Genomic DNA, 18488 nt, shown 5'->3' with positions numbered 1-18488 from the left:
TCTATTTTTGTCATGGAGCAGCACTGGCAACAGCCCACCAACACGAACAGCTTCCTATTCGCTGGTGGAGAGGAGGTCCCAATACCACAGGACAGCTCCCTCTACTCCACCCAGCACATGAATAAACCCTCTGTGTTCAACTTTGCAAATGTATGAGCAGTGTCTCTGTGTGTGAAAGTTTGTGGAGGTGGAAAAGCTAATACAGGCCACTTCACTTGAACATTAGCAGGCAGGTTTGCTAATATAGTTATGTCATGATACTGATACCTCTTTATATATGAGATAATGAGGTCATTATAGGACACTGTGGAGAGAAGATTGTGTCAGGAGCTCCCCCTTCTGTTTGTGCGTGTGTGTGTTCTTGTAGTTATCTAAGTTGAGGACTAGGTTGTACTGCGTGTCAACAGGGGACTATACAAAATAACATTTCAAATAAGGTGGCACACACACACACATACACACAAAAGCACTACAGTATGTGTACTGCCTGTTCTGATATGTTTTTCAGTTGTCAGGTACCACCAGTTTTATCCCCTTATTCATTTATTATAAGACAATGAATGTACACAAACTACAAGAGTCTCTACACAAACAGATACGTTAAGTTAAAGCAAACAGTTTGCTGCATGAGGTTTAGCAACTTTTACTTCCTTTCTGATGCTCTGATGCATTCTTTTTTACTCAACAAGTGATAGAAATGGACAGACAATTGCTTGAAATTACAATAATTTAAATGTCTTGGTTGGCAAATTACAAGTAATAATCATCAATCAGCTGCAGGACTCTCCTGTGTCAACACAGCATGTATCATCAAGAACTTTTAAATACATTTTGAGACAAAAGAAATAAGATCAAGAGCAAACAGAGAAGGACGACAGGTGAGAGTGGAATATTATTTCTTAAAAATAATACGCTGTCTTCACATCAGAGGTTTAGCAGTGTTGTCCTGTCTGGAGCAGAGGAGGCAATTTCACAATTGGAGAGCCAGACGGCTGCAGGAGGGGTGGAGTGATGGACAGGATGCTCAAGGGAACACAGAGCTACACATGGTGAGAGCAGAGTGATGGTGCTGGACCTGGTTTTGAGGCTCTTTGAGTCGCTGCCTGTCATGTTTGTAGCAGCAGATTGAGGAAGAGATGAAGGTGCAGAATACCTGATGTGGAAAAGAGACTGCAACCAACTTCTTCATACAAAACTTACACACAAAAAGCAAATAGAGTAGAGACAGAAGCTGACATAGTATGAGGACATTTATTTTGGAGACGGTAAAATGATGTACTGCATTAATTATTGTTAACCAGTTTTCAGCTGTTGATATAAACTCTTTCCAGACACCCTTCAAATGGCAAAAAAATAGTTCCATAGCCGCCAGAAACCAAAGATACAAATGATCAAGTTAATAAACATTGTTGTTTTCCTTCCTGAGAATCTTAACCGGAATGCAAATGAATACAAAATAATAAATACAACTGGCAACAAAAAAAGGAAACACTGAAAACAAACCAGTACAATGAAAAGAGATTTGGATGGTAGAGTGATATATTAAGATGATGCACTCGTAGCTTATGGTTACTGCTCTCTGGATGGTTTTACATGAGTGAATAAAAAAGATGCACACTAAATAGCTGCTGGAGAAAAAGCAACATGTTAGCTAGGACTGGCATCACAGAAACAAACTCTTCAACAGTAAGACAATCCTTTTTTTTTTTTCTTTTTTTTTTACTTTAAGGCAAATTAGTATCCAGTTTCGTGACCATTTGGCTGCTGAATTTTACAAAGTCACCACAGAAAAGTGCATTGCAGTAGAAACACTGATATTTGGCAAACTTTTCATCTTTGGGTTAAACGAATGACGCATCATGAATGCTTTTTCTTTTAGGTGTTTGACCTTAAAAACAGCCTATTTTTAATTTTTTTATGTAATAAATCAATACTAAAATACACTGTTGGTTTGGTCAAACTTGATTCATTCATGCACACATTGTTGGAATTCTTTGAATTCATAATTGAGTGCTTACCGTTTAACCCTCATTTATACCTATGAATATCTTACAAATTAGACAAATGATATAAACTATAACAACTGGCAGAGGATCCTGACAGTTGCTGGAACTCCGATCGAGATTTGGCACTTCCAACAGTCCTAGACAACTAATATACAAAAAAGGGTTTTGGTATGTCTTTACTTGTGGATACAGTACCAGTTCCCATTCCAGCTTTTAGACCACTCAGCCTCTCATAAAATTATCCTCTGTCTTGGACAATGTCTCAGAAGTCCTCTCCTACAGCAACCAACTTAGAATATTTCCCAACATAATCCAAATGTCGCACTAATCTCTCCTGGAGATTACAGCAACAATGTTTATTTTGTTTTATTAAAGGAACCCAAAAAACAAGCTCAAATTGAATCCAAACTTGATCAAGGATATTGAGTTAAGCATTATTTGCCATAGTCCTTGTTATTGTTTTTGAATAGAACATTATGTCCTTCCAATTACTCAATCCTATAGTCCTCAGAGCTGTGTCTGTCATGATAGGAGTATTTTGCAAATGTAAAGCAAACAACCCTGTGTTAACACGGGCATCATGAGCCTCACACCGCTCACTTTTCCTAGGAATGCTGAAAGACGGGGGAACGCTCCCCTCTTCGCCCACAGGCCGCCTCCAGCTCTCTCCAGACACTCCAAGCCAATTAATTTCATTGGCTACGTCCACTTTTTTTCTCTACTAAGTCCTTAGGAATGGACCAGCCAGCTGTTGGCATCCTCCAAGTCTGTGTCCAGCTCCTCGTCTTCATCCAGAGGCTCCGGGGTTCGGAGGGCTAGCTCTCGAAGGAAAGCAGGTGAGTAGGCGGTGGGTTGGGAGAACGACTTGAGGCCAATTTTTTTCTTCATGAGGTGGAACTGGTCACGAATGAAGTTGTAGAACTCGTACTCGTAGCGCATGCGGTGGTACAGTACCTGCAGGGCCTCCAGAGTGGGCGTGTGTTTACGTACGGTGCCTGTCATGTTTCCCATTTTCCTGTAGTCTGCAGAAAGAACACATTTCAAATGTTTTAGAAAAATGCATTTGCATTATTTAATCTTTTTTAGGTTCTTTTTTGGGCTTAATGTCTTAATTTGAGACAAGACAGTGTATACAGGATGATAGAGTGTGGCATGACATGTGACCAAAAGAGTCGAGCCACTTTGAGGACTACAGCCTCTGTACATGGGGTGGTGCAGAATGAAACTGTTGGCTACTGTTGGCTACCTGGTGCCAACTACATTTTTATTTAAAAAAAACAAAAACATCCTCAAATGAAAACTGTGTTTCTGCCAGTGGTCTGTCCACAATATTTGACTGGGTTGGGCCCAGCTCTGCCAATGCTTTATATATTTACTGTCAGACACTTGGCTCCAATCCAAATATAACTCTGCTGCTATGAGGTCTCTAACACCTATGTATTACAGCTTCACAAACCTAAAATAAAAATTACTCTTGGATGGTTGACACAATTTAAAGATATATTCACAAAATTAATTCATGAAAATACGTACTAACAACTACTAACATAAAGCTAACCAATGGTGCATTACATTTCTGTGTATAGTTTTCAAAATAAGTTTTGACATATAAATCGAAGTGGGACGCTACATAGAAATGCCACAAAGGTCTGCAGCCTGTTGCTAAACAACCCGATAAGTTCAATAGATCTTGAGAACTACCTCGGACTGGGCAGATTCATTCATGGTTTGTGACACCTGGGATGTCCAATCAGAATTTAGAAGAGGCCCATGCCATCCTTCTTCTGAAACTCCCCTGATTTCAACATAGAGCATTTTTGAACAAACACCTACCAGGGCTCTTGTAGATGTTGAGTACTCCAGTAAAGTAATGAGGTAAGAGCCTCTCCAACAAGAGGAGAACATCCTCCAGCTCCTCCAGGATTCCCACAAGAAGGTAGTTCTCTAGCACGTTCTGTTTGGCCCTCTCCAGAGCCCATACTCCAGGCTCCCTGATGGTGAGAGATGAAAAATAAAAGGGTAAGGAACAGGAAACCCAGAGAAACCGAACAAAAAAAACAGAAAGAAGTACAACAGCAATGTCCAAAACGTGAGCAGAACTTGTCATGCAATACCTGCATTGAGGATGTTGTCCACAGAAATAAGGGATGATGTAAAAAACTCTTGGGTTGGAGCACTCTGGGTAATTCTCTAGAATGCACACATTGATATCCTAAAAGCAGAAAAAAGACATACCTTTTAATATTACACGTTTTATTACTTCATGGTTTCATTCAATTAACTGTGTATGAATCCCAAACAGATTGCATTGATATGTGTCTGCCACTGGAGGGAGCCACTCGCCAGTACTGCTGTAAACACCCTGATAGACATATGAAAGGCAAAGTTCTTCGCCAAACAACATCCTGAGCACTTAGATAAGCTCTGCCCCTTCACCCCAGCTGCTCTCTGAGGTGCTAAATAGGAAATCAGATTCCTGCTCACTTGAAAAAGATACATATATGAGATTTAAGGTGGAATTACCATTGTCCAGCTGCATAAATCAGAATCAATAGCTTGTTGTTATGCAGTGATTATGCAGAGGTGAACATTTTGTAGCAATCCGGACAGATATGTGAACTTTAAAACGTGTCAACATGTGGGGGAAATCAAAAAAATGAAAGGGAAAAAATAGTGGAGAGATTAAAGACACGCATTCAGGAGGAAAGCTAGCCAGCCACGTTGTAATGTGGAACTTACAGTCAAATCCATGTCAGGTGACGTAAGCTTTATGGATGGCAACAAGTCCTGAGCAACAAAACACTCTGAGAAGCATTACTCCATGTGTGCGGGGACACGGTACAACCAGGCTATACATGCATGAAGCAAAAGGTACTGACAGGTCCACATGAGTTCGAAAGTGGAAGCAAATTCAAAGTGTAACCTTGCCCTTAAGGATTTATGCCCTGATAAAATTGGTAATGGCAGATTTAAACAAGAGCTATTTTTCAAAGCCAACACTGAGGCCGACATGCTCCATCACAAAGACAGAGAACCAGAGGCTCAGACCTTCCCAAAGGAGGCAGACTGCTAGTGAGGGTGAGATGTGAGGTGCCTGCGGGTGAAGACAAGGAACCAAGTGAAAGAGTAGTCAAAACCACAACACCGTTGATAATGTAAAGATGTATAAAGGTAAGAAACCATGTTTATTTGAGGACATATTGGCTGGAATTGTGTGCCTTTAACACAGCTACGCTGTATAGGATACTATTAACCTTGAATCAGGTTGCTTTGGTGCATTTTAGCTACATGTCACGATAGCAATATTATTTTAATGTGATTTTCGCTCCAGGAGACAGGAAACTATACATCTGGATAACTCTAATGCTACAACCAACAGCAGGAAGTGCGTGAATACACACACTGAAGTCTTTAAACATAAGTTGGGATGACATAAATTATGCACTTGGATGGTTATCTTTTCCTCTAAGCTGAAAACTGGGGTGCAATTGTGTCTCTGATTCACCAAGAGGCTACAGGGTTTGTTTGAACTTTATGACTGAGCTGCACTATGCACCAGGAACAGAATTTAGTGATGATCAGTGAAGCACGCCGCTGGGAAGTTCTTCAAGGAAACCACAACAAAACCCCAGGAGAACCTCTAGAAAACAGTCCTGTATAGCACCATTGTTGGAGAGCAGGTCGTGTCCTGACTTGTGATAAGTTTGCCCTGCTTGTTTTTCATTGATTTTATTATTTTCTTTCATTAAGATTATTCATCAGAGAACAATAGTATCGTCATCACATCCAGTATTATCATATACTGTATAAAAAAAATATCTGGCCCACAGGCTACAGTTTCCAATCTTAAATGATCCATAAGTTTTCCATGTTTTGTAAACAAAAGTTGCACTGACTCATTCTCACACACACTTGCCATGCTAGTAAACAGACACTGGCAAAGGACTTTAGACAGGCTTTTCCTAATATAAAGCAGGATTGCAGCTTAGCACAAATGCTCCCAGGAAAATCACTACGAACCGAATAAGAGACAGAATAAGTGAGAAAAAACAAGTGAGAGCCAGAGGCAAGGAAACAGAGAAAAGCATACAGGAAGTGACACGTGTGACGCCATTCACTGAGACTCAGGGCGCACTGCCAGGAAATCCCCCTTTCGGCTTTCTGCGACACTTGATACTGGACCCTTATGCCTCAACATTTAAGGGACCTCTGGGAATCAAGCCACAACTCATTTATATACAAGTACACACAATCAAACTCACACACATACACACACATACACACTTGATAGACAATAAGCACTTTCTTTAAAGAACCCATTAGTATTTCGAAGAGAGCTTCTGTGTGCCTTCTCAGGTTCATTGTTCCTATTCTCACTGTGGATTAGGCCAACTGAGCAGTCACAGAAACTGTAGAAAAAATAGGCCCTAATCTCTACAATGGGCTCTATTCCACTGAATGGAATGTATGCATGACTTAAATCAGAAATAATTGATGATGTAGACCTTTCCCGTGGGACAATTTTACTCCGTTTCCACCAGCGAGCGTGGGAGTGATGCACATGCGAGGGAAACAACCTATTAACGCATCATTAATATTTTCACCCTGAGGCTAGTGGAACGTGTTAGCAAAAACATGCTAATTTAAATATGTCAACAAAGTGCGGAGAAATGTCTGCCTCATTTTAATCATGTTTCTTTTCTTTGAGGAATAATTGCTGAATATTTACTACTAAATTTTAAATCTGTTTTTCTTCTCCATTAAATCCTAAACTAAATGTCAGACTCTGTAGTTGCTAAATGCTATGCTGGGATAACCAGCTAGTTTCTAGCTCTGTTTTAAGAGTAATTATTTGGTTTATATTAATTTATTCTCCTTTTTAGCTAAGTTGTCCTCTCCACCAATTCCTGAGCAGAATGTCCAACTCTTTAGCTGCTAAATGCTCTGCTATGATTGCTAGCAAGTTGCTAACTTTTGATCCAGAGGATGTATTCTGCATTTAAACATTTTCTTTAAGATCTGATTTTCTATTTCTACATTTCTATTTTAAATGTGCATATCTTTAGCGGCTAAATGCTCTGCTATGTATGCTAAGTTATTAGTGACTTTCAATTACCTACTAAATGCTCTGCTGTTTGCTAGTTATCTGCTAATGCTGTCTTTTTTAATGAGTAGTAGGCTACACTAATGAAAAAGGACAAATAGGCCAAGAGAGCTACTAGAAGTTAGTGAGCATTTGATTATTTTGTCCCAGGTTTAGTTTATTTTATTTTTATTTCCCTTTTTAATTTGTCTTGTTTAGCAGTTTGAGACAGGTGTATGTAAAAGATGCTATACGTTTCTTGCTTGCTTGTCAAAAAGCTAGAATAACAACAGCAGAGTTGGTTTGTAACAATTTCCAATACAACACCTTACAATCATCCATTGTTAATAAAAAAATAGTTAAAGCTGCTTTAAACTTTAAATTCCTAGCATTTACTCTACTTCTCCACCAGTTAGATTTGTTAATGCTTCCAGAAAATACAAAAACAGCTTAGCCTTCACTGATAACTTCACAAAAATTACATGAACTACTTTTTTTTTTTTTACAAACTCTCTAAGACAACACCTTACAGGTGTGACCAGTAGGTAGGAAGGTTACATCTTTGGCAATCAATCTGTTGACACCTTACTCAAGGCAGGTGAGGACATGACTGATGCCAGTAAAGCTTTTGTCAATATTGTTCCTCTTTTTTTTGAGTATGCGTCATTGCAAATGTCAGATGAATTAAGATGATTTTAAGTTGGCATGGGAATCTTAACTGATCAAACCAGTATTTTTGAAGTGTGTGAACTAATCTGTGCTCCTTTGGTCCAGAGACACTGAATTACATCATAGACATTTTGCAATCATTTGCATGCTAGGTATTCAAACACATACACACACATTGTGGTAGGCTTGGCAAGTCACTCTCAACAACTCTTCCAGTATTAATCATTTTCATACACACATACCTCTTTAAAGAGACTGAACAAGCCATTTAAACCCCAACTTCTTTCAAAATAAGAGCTCATAAATTAAGTCCTAAATGACTGTTCATACATGTGCCTTATCCCATACGTGTGTCCAGAGCATGCCTCCGTACAGTGTGGTGTATGTGTGTGTAAGAAGGGGTGTGGGGACTGTTGGAAAATCCAAGGCAACCACAGGAATGTCTCAGTAACACGTGCATCAGGTTTCCACGGCCCCTGCTAGCAAACTGACAGTGTTCTTTCATTGACACCTCTCATATACACGGAGCGCAGGGCAGGCCGGGCTAATGCACAGCAGGCAGGGGATAAATCCAAGACTATGAACTCACTGTGTTGACATAGCAGGGCACTCACGCTGATACACACACATCTGAACAACTATATTTGCGAGGACATTCAGAAAGATTTATGCTCTATATTAAGTCTTATTTTGGATTTTGAATTAGTTTGCTCTCTGTTGTATTCAGCCCGACTAGCCAAAACAAACATCAAAGTTTTATAGCTCATATTAAACCACCTTATCCTCGTCAGGGAGCTCTCACTCGTCATCATTTCAGTCATGTACAAATAAATAAATGTATTAATATCACCCAGGTTCAATTTTATTTGACCGTTTTCTAAAATACCTGCTCACCCTGGGTCTATATCTAGAAATACTCAATTGTATATTATTGTTTTTTTTTTTTCAATACTACATTACAGCCATGGACTAATGACTTTTACAAAGAGATACAACTTAAAATTGAAAAGCAAACTTAGGTTACAGGGCAAAAGACACATACAAGGTATGTGACCTCTTGGTCATAAGATAGGGTTGTTTGTAATGTTTAATGGAGGCAGACTGACTAGACACTCACGTAAATCTGTAACTTTGTTTATGTTATAATGATATGATGCCAATCCCTGTTCAGAAAAGTCATGATTGATTTATATTTTTACTTGACTGAGCATTGGATTTAGGCTTTAAATCACTGAAGACCCCTGTATTTCCACAGCCATTCGTTGTAGAAGGATTGTTTTTATCCAGGCAGGGGCAGCGACTTTTGGGCAAAGAACCCAGATGGGTTGATCTCATCAACACAAATGATTTAGCAGGTAGCTGCAAGCTGTTTGTGCTCATAGGGTAAGCTAGCTTGTTGTTTATAACAGGCTCAGTCAATATAATAGGAATACTTTTCCAGACAGTGAATCCTAGATTTGGAGGCCAAGATGAATATAAGTAAAGTAAAAGTGGGTAAGACTCCTGACACACTTCAAGGCAAAATATCACACACTGTACTCTACCTAAATTACCCCCCCCCCCCCTCCCCCCCCCCCCCTCCCCCCCCCCCCCCACTTACTGAATTTGAGTTAGTTTCAAACCCTGTTTAGGACTCTTGGGCAATATAGGGGTAGAAGAGTAAACACACACACACACACACACACACACACTCACACACACACACACACACACACACACACACACACACACACACACACACACACACACACACACACACACACACACTCACAGGTAAGCCAGTCTGCAGCCTCCCCCCTCCCCTCAAACTGTAGCAAGGGGCCCCGTGGTCTGCATACTTTAATAACTCAACTCACATGGTCCAAAACTCCAGGGAAAGCAGTGCAATACTTAATTACAGCCCGTCAGACGCGAGCCAGAATGACATTAACTCCTCCTGTAGCCTCGCAGTATGGCCTTCTGAGCTCTGACAGTGAAGAGGAAGGTCTAGCAGTGTACCTGTGATATCGATTTCCCTTAAGATCTTAATATAATCACTATCTTTTTGTGTGTTTTATTGTCAAAATATGTACTTTTTTGTCTTGGTGTTTACCCTTATCTCAACTGTGTCTGTTTGTCTTTCTTTAAAGGAGTTCTAACCTCACATTTGATGCATCACTTCATGCCAACTGTACATTCCTGAATGTTTGAAACTCAGACTGCTTAAACAGCTCCTCCGCTGTGTAACACTCACACAGAGATTTAAAAAATTCAACTTTTACATTAAAGTAAAGCTTAAAAATGGCATGTACAGTGAAATATCAGACTCTTTGCCTCGAGTTTGTTGCTACAGGGGTAAACACCTCTGGGAAACAGATGTAGGATACTGAGTTTTTTCATGTGGTTATACTAAATAAGGTCTGTAATTGGAATCATAATCATGTTTAAATATTGGGTTAGCATCAGTCTGCCACTGCCTTACAATTTTCCTTCCTTCCTCCCTCCCTCCCTCCAGCAACACCACGTGTTTAACATCTTCAAAGAGAGCACAGTGTGCTTTTTATTTTTGTTGGAGAAATGCTCTGTCGTTTACATTTTAACAATTACAGTTGATATTTGTTTCAATATGGATGGATAGGCCGGATCTTTGTAACATAGCAATAAGTAAGGTCTTTTTACCTGCTCTTTTGTAATGTTAACAGACAAAGAGTAAGGTATTTTACCTGCTTCTTGTAAAGTGTCTCGAGATAACACTTGTTATGAGTTGACGCTATACAAATAAAAATTGATTGATTGATTGATTGATTGAATATGATAAAAACATTTGAAATACAAAAAAAATGAATCATGTGGCTGACAGAGGACATCAGTGATTGAATTCAGAAATCAGAGAGCCAATAGGATTATTTTCTTATTACAATACTTTTGAGGATTATAAATTGAGTTTACATAACGTAAAACAAGAATTTCACTACTGTTCCTCTTTGGCTTACATGCCTCTATAATTAGTGAACATCAAGGTCATACCAAAAGAAAGAGAGAGATGAGTATACAGCATTTCAGTTCATGCCTCAACTCAGCATTAAAACTACCTGGCTTGGAACCAAAACAGATAAAGCAGTTGTTGGCAAGCCTGTGATTTAGTCATAAAATGACCGTGCGGATCCGTCAGATAGTGCAAACACATTACTATTTCAATCCATAAACAACTCTGGTATTGATTTAGTTTACGTTTTATAATGGTTTTCTACACCGTGACATAACCACATGGTGCTTAATCGACAGTTTATTTGTGTTTTTCTATTACTTTTGTAGTTAACGAGATTTTCTCATCACACAAAATTCATCCTGAAATAAAATCTGGGTAAACCCATGTGCTCCATTTTTTAAATTTCAGTACAGAAAGTGGTCAAACCGAACATGATCTCCTGATTTATTATCGGGAGAGACACTCGTTTAGTTTTCTTCATCACAAAATGAACACCAAATTATGGAAAAATATGTGCTGCTCTGTAATGAAGAGAAAAGTGATGGATGCAAGCTCAAACTTCACAAACTGATCATGAATCCCTCCAAATGCAATGAAGGCAGGTACAAAGCTTTGGCCACAAAACCCCAGCTGATTAATCAACTTATGTGTCCGACACGTCTGCAGTCTGTGTGAGACTCCAGCAGAGAGAAAGATAAAGATAAAAGATAAAGATAAACTTTATTGATCCCCCATGGGGGAAATTTTTTCGTTACAACGGAATATAATTATTAAAAATAACAAGAAGTTAAAAAATCAAACGTATTTACATCAGTTAAATAAAGGAAGACATAATACAATAATAGAATAATACAAGGTATGTACACTTCCACTTGTGGAAAGAGTTATTGTTATTAAAAACACACACAGTGTGTAGCACTATTGTTATGAGTGGTGATGCTGTTAAAGAGTCCGATTAAACAGTCTGACTACAGATGGAATGAAAGACCTGCGGTAGCGCTCTGTCTTGCAGGGTGGGTGTCTCAGTCTGCTGCTGAAGGAGCTGCTCAGGGCCCCCACAGTGTCATGCAGGGGGTGAGAGGGGTTGTCCATGATGGATGTCAGCTTCACTAACATCCTCCTCTCCCCCACCTCCTCTACGGAGTCCAGAGGACAGTCCAAGACAGAACTGGCCCTCCTGACCAGTCTGTTCAGTCTCTTCCTGTCTCGCTCTGTGCTCCCTCCTCCCCAGCAGACCACTGCATAGAAAAGTGTAGACGCCACCACAGTGTCATAAAAAGTCTGTAGCAGAGACTTGCACACTCCAAAGGACCTCAGTCGCCTCAGCAGGTGTAGTCGACTTTGGCCCTTCTTGTACAGGACGTCTGTGTTGTGTGACCAGTCCAGTTTATTGTTGAGGTGAACACCCAGGTATTTGTACGTCTCCACCCTCTCGATGCCCAAGGCCCTGGATGTTCACCGGTGCAGTCTGAACCAATCACCATCTCCTTTGTCTTGCTGGCGTTGAGCTGAAAGTGGTTGAGCTCACTCCAGTCGACAAAGTCCATGATGACCTGCCTGTACTCCTGTTCGCTCCCCTTAGACACACACCCCACGATGGCTGTGTCATCGGAGAACTTCTGCAGGTGGCAGCTCCCAGAGTTGTAACTGAAGTCCGAGGCGTCATCCACCCCGATGTTCGGCTGGTAGGCAAACTGCAGAGGATCCAGATTTGAAGTCACCAGGGGGCGGAGGCTGTTGAGGACGATCCTCTCCATGGTCTTCATCCGGTGAGAGGTGAGGGCCACAGGTCTGAAGTGGTTAGGCTCCCTGGGGTGAGATGTCTTAGGGACTGGCACCACGCAGGAAGTCTTCCACAGGGTCGGTACCCTCTCCAGTCTCAGGCTCAGGCTGAAGATGTGCAGAAGGACCTCACAGAGCTGGTCTGCACAGTCCTTCAGGAGTCTGGAGCTGATGCCGTCGGGACCTGTGGCCTTCCTCGCCTTGATCTTCCTCAGCTGACTTCTCACCTGTTATGGAGAGGCCGTCGGTGGAGGAGGAAGAGGAGGAGGAGAGGGTTGTTGAGGGGGCGTCTGTGGAGGAGGAGGAGAGGGCCGTTGAGGTTGGGTGGCAGGGTACTCAGATGGAGTGTCTGAGAAGCGGGCTGGTCTGCGCTCTGGTGGGTGGGGTTGGGAGCAGAATCAAATCTATTGAAGAACAGATTCAGTTCATTTGCCCACTCCCACGACCTCTGCTGTGACCTGAGATGTTATTCAGGCCCCTCCAGACTTCCCTTGCATTTTTATGTTGTAATTGCTCCTCCATCTTTGCCCGGTAGCTGGCTTTCCCCTCCTTGATTTCTTTCTTGAGCTCCTTCTGCACTCTCCTCAGCTCCTCTCTTATCTCCAGATCTAAAAACCCTCTTCTTTTCCAGCAGCAGGGATTTCAGCTCAGGGGTCACCCAGGGTTTGTTGTTGCATTTTTTTGGTGGGTACAGTGTTCTCAACACAGAAGTTTATGTATTCTGTGATACAGTGTGTCAAGCTGTCGATGTCCTCCCCATGTGGGCTGCACAGCACCTCCCAGTCAGTGGTGTCAAAGCAGTCCTGCAGCGCCTCAGTGGCCTCCTTAGGGCGCGGTCTCACTGGCCATCTGTACCGTGCTGTACTCTAGCACGATTGCCCCCCCCTCTGCGCCATACCCACGCTGGCCGGCACGGCCCGCAGTCACACTGGCCAGGACTAACCGTGCTTAAGCACGATTACCTCTTGTACATAACGTCGTAATACAACACATGCACTCTTTATGTTATTATGAAGCGTGCTCAGTTTACAAACAGGCGGACGAGAGAGAGAGAGAGAGAAAAAGAGAGACGCGCAGTCGAGTCCGCGTCTGCACATCAGAGAAAAACACAGAGAGCATGACAGATACTCTACTGACTTTGCGGCTATTTTTAAGCCATTTTAATCAGACACAGCAATAAATAAATAAAAAAATAAAATAGACGCGAGTCCGCGCAGACGCCCGCACATCGGAGAACAACACAGAGAACATGACAGCTACTTTGTGTCTCATATTGTGTCATTTTAGTCAGATACAGCCATGAAACTCTGTCAGCGTTGTGTACCCGACCGAAGCACACCTCGTGCCGAAGCACACCTCTCCGAAGTGTGCCAAAGCCAAGGAAGTGTACCGTGCCTGAGGACGATACGGAGCGGTCACACTGGCCAAACGAACTGGACTTTAGCGTTGAAGCGTGCTTGGGCACGGTACGGATGGCCAGTGAGACTGCGCCCTAAGGGCTTAGACCACTTCTTCACATACCTAGTTGTGGGGGGTTGTTTTTTTTTTACCGTAGGTATGTAAATGGTATGCAGTCTCATCAAGTTGTGGTCTTAGCACCCCAGTGGGGGGAGGAGTGATTATCTGTATGAATCCTTGGTGTTTGCATACATACATTGCATACAAGTTTTATTAACATACTGAGTGAAAGTAGAGAGAGTGGCAGACAGGAAAGATGTAGATTTCTCCAAAGCATCTCACATTTACTGTTTGAAATAAGCTGTTAACAGACTTGTGTTAATATAAACTTACAGCAAGATTTAATTCCCAGCCCGCCGAACATTTAAAGACACCATTACTTAAGGCTGTAAAGCTTGAAGCCAAAGCATCCAGACAATCTGTGAACCATATATTCCTCTGCTGCAAAAATGTAAGGTAAATCATAATTTCCTCAAGTGAGACAGGTATATATACTCAGTGAAAAAAAACACTCAATATCGGACAAATAGCTTTGTCTTACAATCCAGATACAATAATAAACTGATGCTGTAAAACAAAGACTCACCAGATATCTCTCATCATCCTTCATCCCCGGCGTGCGGATGAGGTGGTTCTGCTCGCCCCTCCAGTCACCGAAGCGACGGAAGAAGTAGTTGGAGAGGAACCGGTTGATGGGGTCCCGGATTATGTTGATATAGACTGGCTGCTCTATCCTAAATCTGATTAAGACAAATGGAAACACAAATGTACACAATGACACATTTTAAGAGGTGACCAGAAGTTTTGAGGGCAACATTTCACTTGCTCATTCCACTGTACCTGGTGAAGTTGAGGAAGTGAACATGCCGCGTATATAGAAACGGCTGAGGAGAATTACTGATGTTTTTCATGAGATCCACCTGGAAAAAAAAAAAACAGAAAGAAAACTCAGTTGAGCTGACGTTTCACAGAGAAATCAGCCATGTTTTAAAAAAAGTCATTCGAGGCAAATGGAGATCAAATCCTAAGCTCCAGTTCATAATAATGTCATGGTAGAATTCAAACAGTCATTACAGTTGTTGATGAAAACCAAGAACAAAGGCTTTTGTTTCAAAAAGGAAAGGCAATATGGGAGTTCCTATAACCTTTATTCTTTATAATGGCCAGCAGGGGGAGACTACACTGTTTGCAGAAAGAAGTGCGATTCATATGAAACCAGATGGAAAAATTAGCCTATTTCTCACTTAATTTAAAACATTTTTCTATAGTCTCGATTTCATGTCTCAAGTCTTATTCAGTACAAGGTGATATCAATTTATTAAATACTGGTCTTATGCCATTCAGAATCAGAATCAGCGTTATTGTCCATGTATGCTCACAGTCACACATACAATCAGAGTAAAATTAACAATAAGCAGTGTAAGCTTTAGGTTGTGGTTAACTGTCAAAGACAAGTATTATAGAAGCTTTTCAACCAGAATAGAGTCGTAAAGATGTTTATCCACCATGCTCTCTAAATATGGTCTCTTCTGGTTACATGAAAAACTGAAAGATTCAAAGGTGGCTCAGTGGAGACTTGCTATTGGACCCAAATGCAGACCAAGAAAAACATTCATTATCTTTAGGTACGGTCAAACGGAACCAAGATGTCACTATTTATTGGGTTAAATGTTTGAACTGAGTTCATGGCCATTGATGAAATGCACTTTGTTTGTGGACTTTTTCTGGCTTTGTGTCCACCTTGATTAAATGTGCAGAATCGTCTTCACCACAGACTGACCTCACAACAGGTCCAACCTCTGCCTCTTCTGCACAAAAACACCATTGTTATGCCCAGCTAACAACATTCACCATTCTACATCGAGTTTCTCCCTAGTCATGCTCAGGAAGGCCGACATTTTTAAAAGAAATTATTCCAAGTTTCTTCTTCCTCTGCTGCTATGAAAGATAAAGAAAAAAAAAACACCCCAGAGGCTTTCCAGTTCTGCACGGAGAGGCAGGCTCACAGTAGCCAAAACAAACTTTGAGGTATCACAGTAGTGCCATATAAAGCGCAGAGTCCTTGCATGAGCTCTCTTAATGAAGGCCATTCAACTGAAATCTCATTTTTAGTCACATATAAAACTTCATAATGGAATTAATTCTGTATTTGATAGCCACTTATTCTAGTCACATATGTGGGAAATCAGTTGTTTTGTCTCTGCACCGGTGGGGCTTTGAAATGGAAAAAGATGAGGCATGCCAATGACCCCCCAACCCAACTACTCCAATGTAGTTTTTGAACACAGAAGGAAGATTTCCCAATTGTTTTAGATACTTATTTTTTCTCCTTCTGTTGGTAAGAATATGCTAAAGTCCTGCTGCAGCAACTTTGACCAAAGACAAGCAACAGAACCTCTGGAACAAGAATGGCTTCCCAATGGAATAAAACTTCCAATTGAAAGAGACAAACACACTGTGGCCATCAATGCTAGAGTTCCTCCATGAGTGTAATATTTTATTCAATCAATGCTTACTGCTAAATCTAAGTACCATGAATTGATTTTCCTTCTTTTTGTAAAAATGGACCTAACTTTGCAAACAGAGCGAGCAGAAGTGACAGAGGGATGCAGTTTCTTCTAAAGAAACAAATAAAACGTTTAGAAGTTGAACATTTTACGGCAGGAGAGATGGTTATAAAGTGGAAGCATGAGTGAGTGGAAATGTACTGAGTTTATAGGGAAGAGGGAGGGTGTGAAGCCTGAATCTGACTGGGGCCTCAGATTAGCTGCCCTGTGTACATAAACAAGTATACATATTACTGTTGCTATCCAAATACTGCTGCTGACGTAATAGGTGCCTATGCATAGTTTATGGGGCAGGACATTCATGCAGTTTCTTCTTCCTGAAAGTATTTATTTAACAATCTTTTGATCTTTATAAATTATGCATCAAAGAAGTTGATTTTCCCAATATCTTAAACATAAGTTCATACCAATTAGACCATAGCTAACCCCAGATAACCCCTCCCCCACACCCAGGTTGATGAGCAGACACTGAACACATTGGGCACATTTGGTGTGTGTGTGTGTGTGTGTGTGTGTGTGTGTGTGTGTGTGTGTGTGTGTGTGTGTGTGTGTCTCTGGTTTGTCTGGCCAAACTCCCCTCTCATTTAGCAGGGAAGGCTGCAGGGAGACAGGGGAGAAAGTGGAGGACAGTCTGAGATTCCAGGCATACCTGCAACCCCATCGACCCCCCCATCACCCCCACCCCACTTCTTCCTGAGCCCCCGTGGCGTCCACACGGGGCTCATCAGGGGAGACGGAGGAAGAGCTAAAACCACGGAAAGCTACTACTGCTGCCCTGCTTCACCTCAGTTCAATTTGTCTTTGTATCTGGATTCAAAGACTGAAGACGCCTGGATGAGCTCAGCTGCGGTGTGGCAAATATGTCAAGATTTCACACTAAATGCACCTTCAATTTCTCAAGTGCTGTAAAATGTTCTTAAACTGTAAGAGCTTTACTTCATAAACTAAAGCTTTACTAAATTGAGAGATTATATAATTCAATGTTTTGCCTCCTGATACAGATTTACTTACATATAGACTGATGACTGATGAATATTTTTGAGGAAAGACACTGGTCGCAGACGTTTTTCTGGCTTTTTCCTACACTCTTTTAGCATTTCAGTGATTGACCTGAAATGTGTCCACACCATGGAGGGTTATAGTAAGTTATGCTATTGGATTTGTGCAATGACTGGATGATGAATGTATCATACTTGATACCCAATGCAACATGTTAGGCTGTATCAAAGGGAGATAATGATACTTGTAGATACCATTAATGGTTTCAATACGGATATTGATACGGTTACAGACAGGGCTTTAAATTATCACCTGCCAAACAGTCAATTGGGGGTAAAAATTAACTTTGGCGGGTTTCTAGAGTTACTAGCCATTTTGGCTGGGGATGAAGGAAGCAAATATCACTGTGTCTGTTTGAATCAGCAGGCTGCAGAGAAGATGCGACAAGTCAGTGTTGCCAGATTGGGCAAATTTGGCTGGTAACTTTAAAACTCTACTAGCCATGTTGGCTGGTGATCAAAAAAGTAAATTTAAAGCCCTGAATATAGATAAGGATAAAGGTCCTGGTATTGTATTGGAACATTTTTTTTTGCTTTTTTGTTGCTAAAAAAAGTAAGTCTAAGTTTTAGCAGCCACTTCTAGAAACATTTCCAGTTATTGTCCAAACCAGTCAAATCCAATTCCCTGTAATTGACTAAAGGCAAACGGTTGCTTTGAGAGTAGAAGTTCTAATGCTACCAGGGAAAAACTATTTACAATCTTTGTTTGTACTAGGGACAGACACTTCCCTGTGTTTGCGCATCTGTGGCTATGTGATTCAGAAACACAAGGTTCATGGCTGCAGCGCATTTGTGTGCTGGTAAATGTTTTTGGTGAGCGGGAGGAAACAGGATCCCACATGAACGCAGACACTATCACAATAAAGATGCTGTCTTTCTGTTCCTGTAAGCATTTAA

At 41.1% G+C, this 18488-nt stretch overlaps 1 protein-coding gene across 1 annotated transcript in view; it reads right to left on the bottom strand.

The window, feature by feature from the left end:
* Positions 1-1237: 1237 nt before the first annotated feature.
* The window catches only part of usta (uronyl 2-sulfotransferase a), a 58397-nt gene continuing 41146 nt past the window's right edge, over positions 1238-18488 (bottom strand). The window contains exons 4-8 of the mRNA XM_061052027.1: positions 14807-14886; positions 14553-14706; positions 4121-4218; positions 3840-3997; positions 1238-3028 (exon numbers count right to left, since the gene is read on the bottom strand). Of these exons, the coding sequence (XP_060908010.1) occupies positions 2736-3028; positions 3840-3997; positions 4121-4218; positions 14553-14706; positions 14807-14886 (783 nt within the window). The 3' untranslated portion in view covers positions 1238-2735. The remainder of the gene's footprint in view (positions 3029-3839; positions 3998-4120; positions 4219-14552; positions 14707-14806; positions 14887-18488) is intronic.

This window comes from Labrus mixtus, chromosome 12, assembly GCF_963584025.1.
Source record: "Labrus mixtus chromosome 12, fLabMix1.1, whole genome shotgun sequence".
NCBI classification, from domain to species: domain Eukaryota; kingdom Metazoa; phylum Chordata; class Actinopteri; order Labriformes; family Labridae; genus Labrus; species Labrus mixtus.
This window is presented reverse-complemented; position numbering and strand designations above follow the sequence as displayed.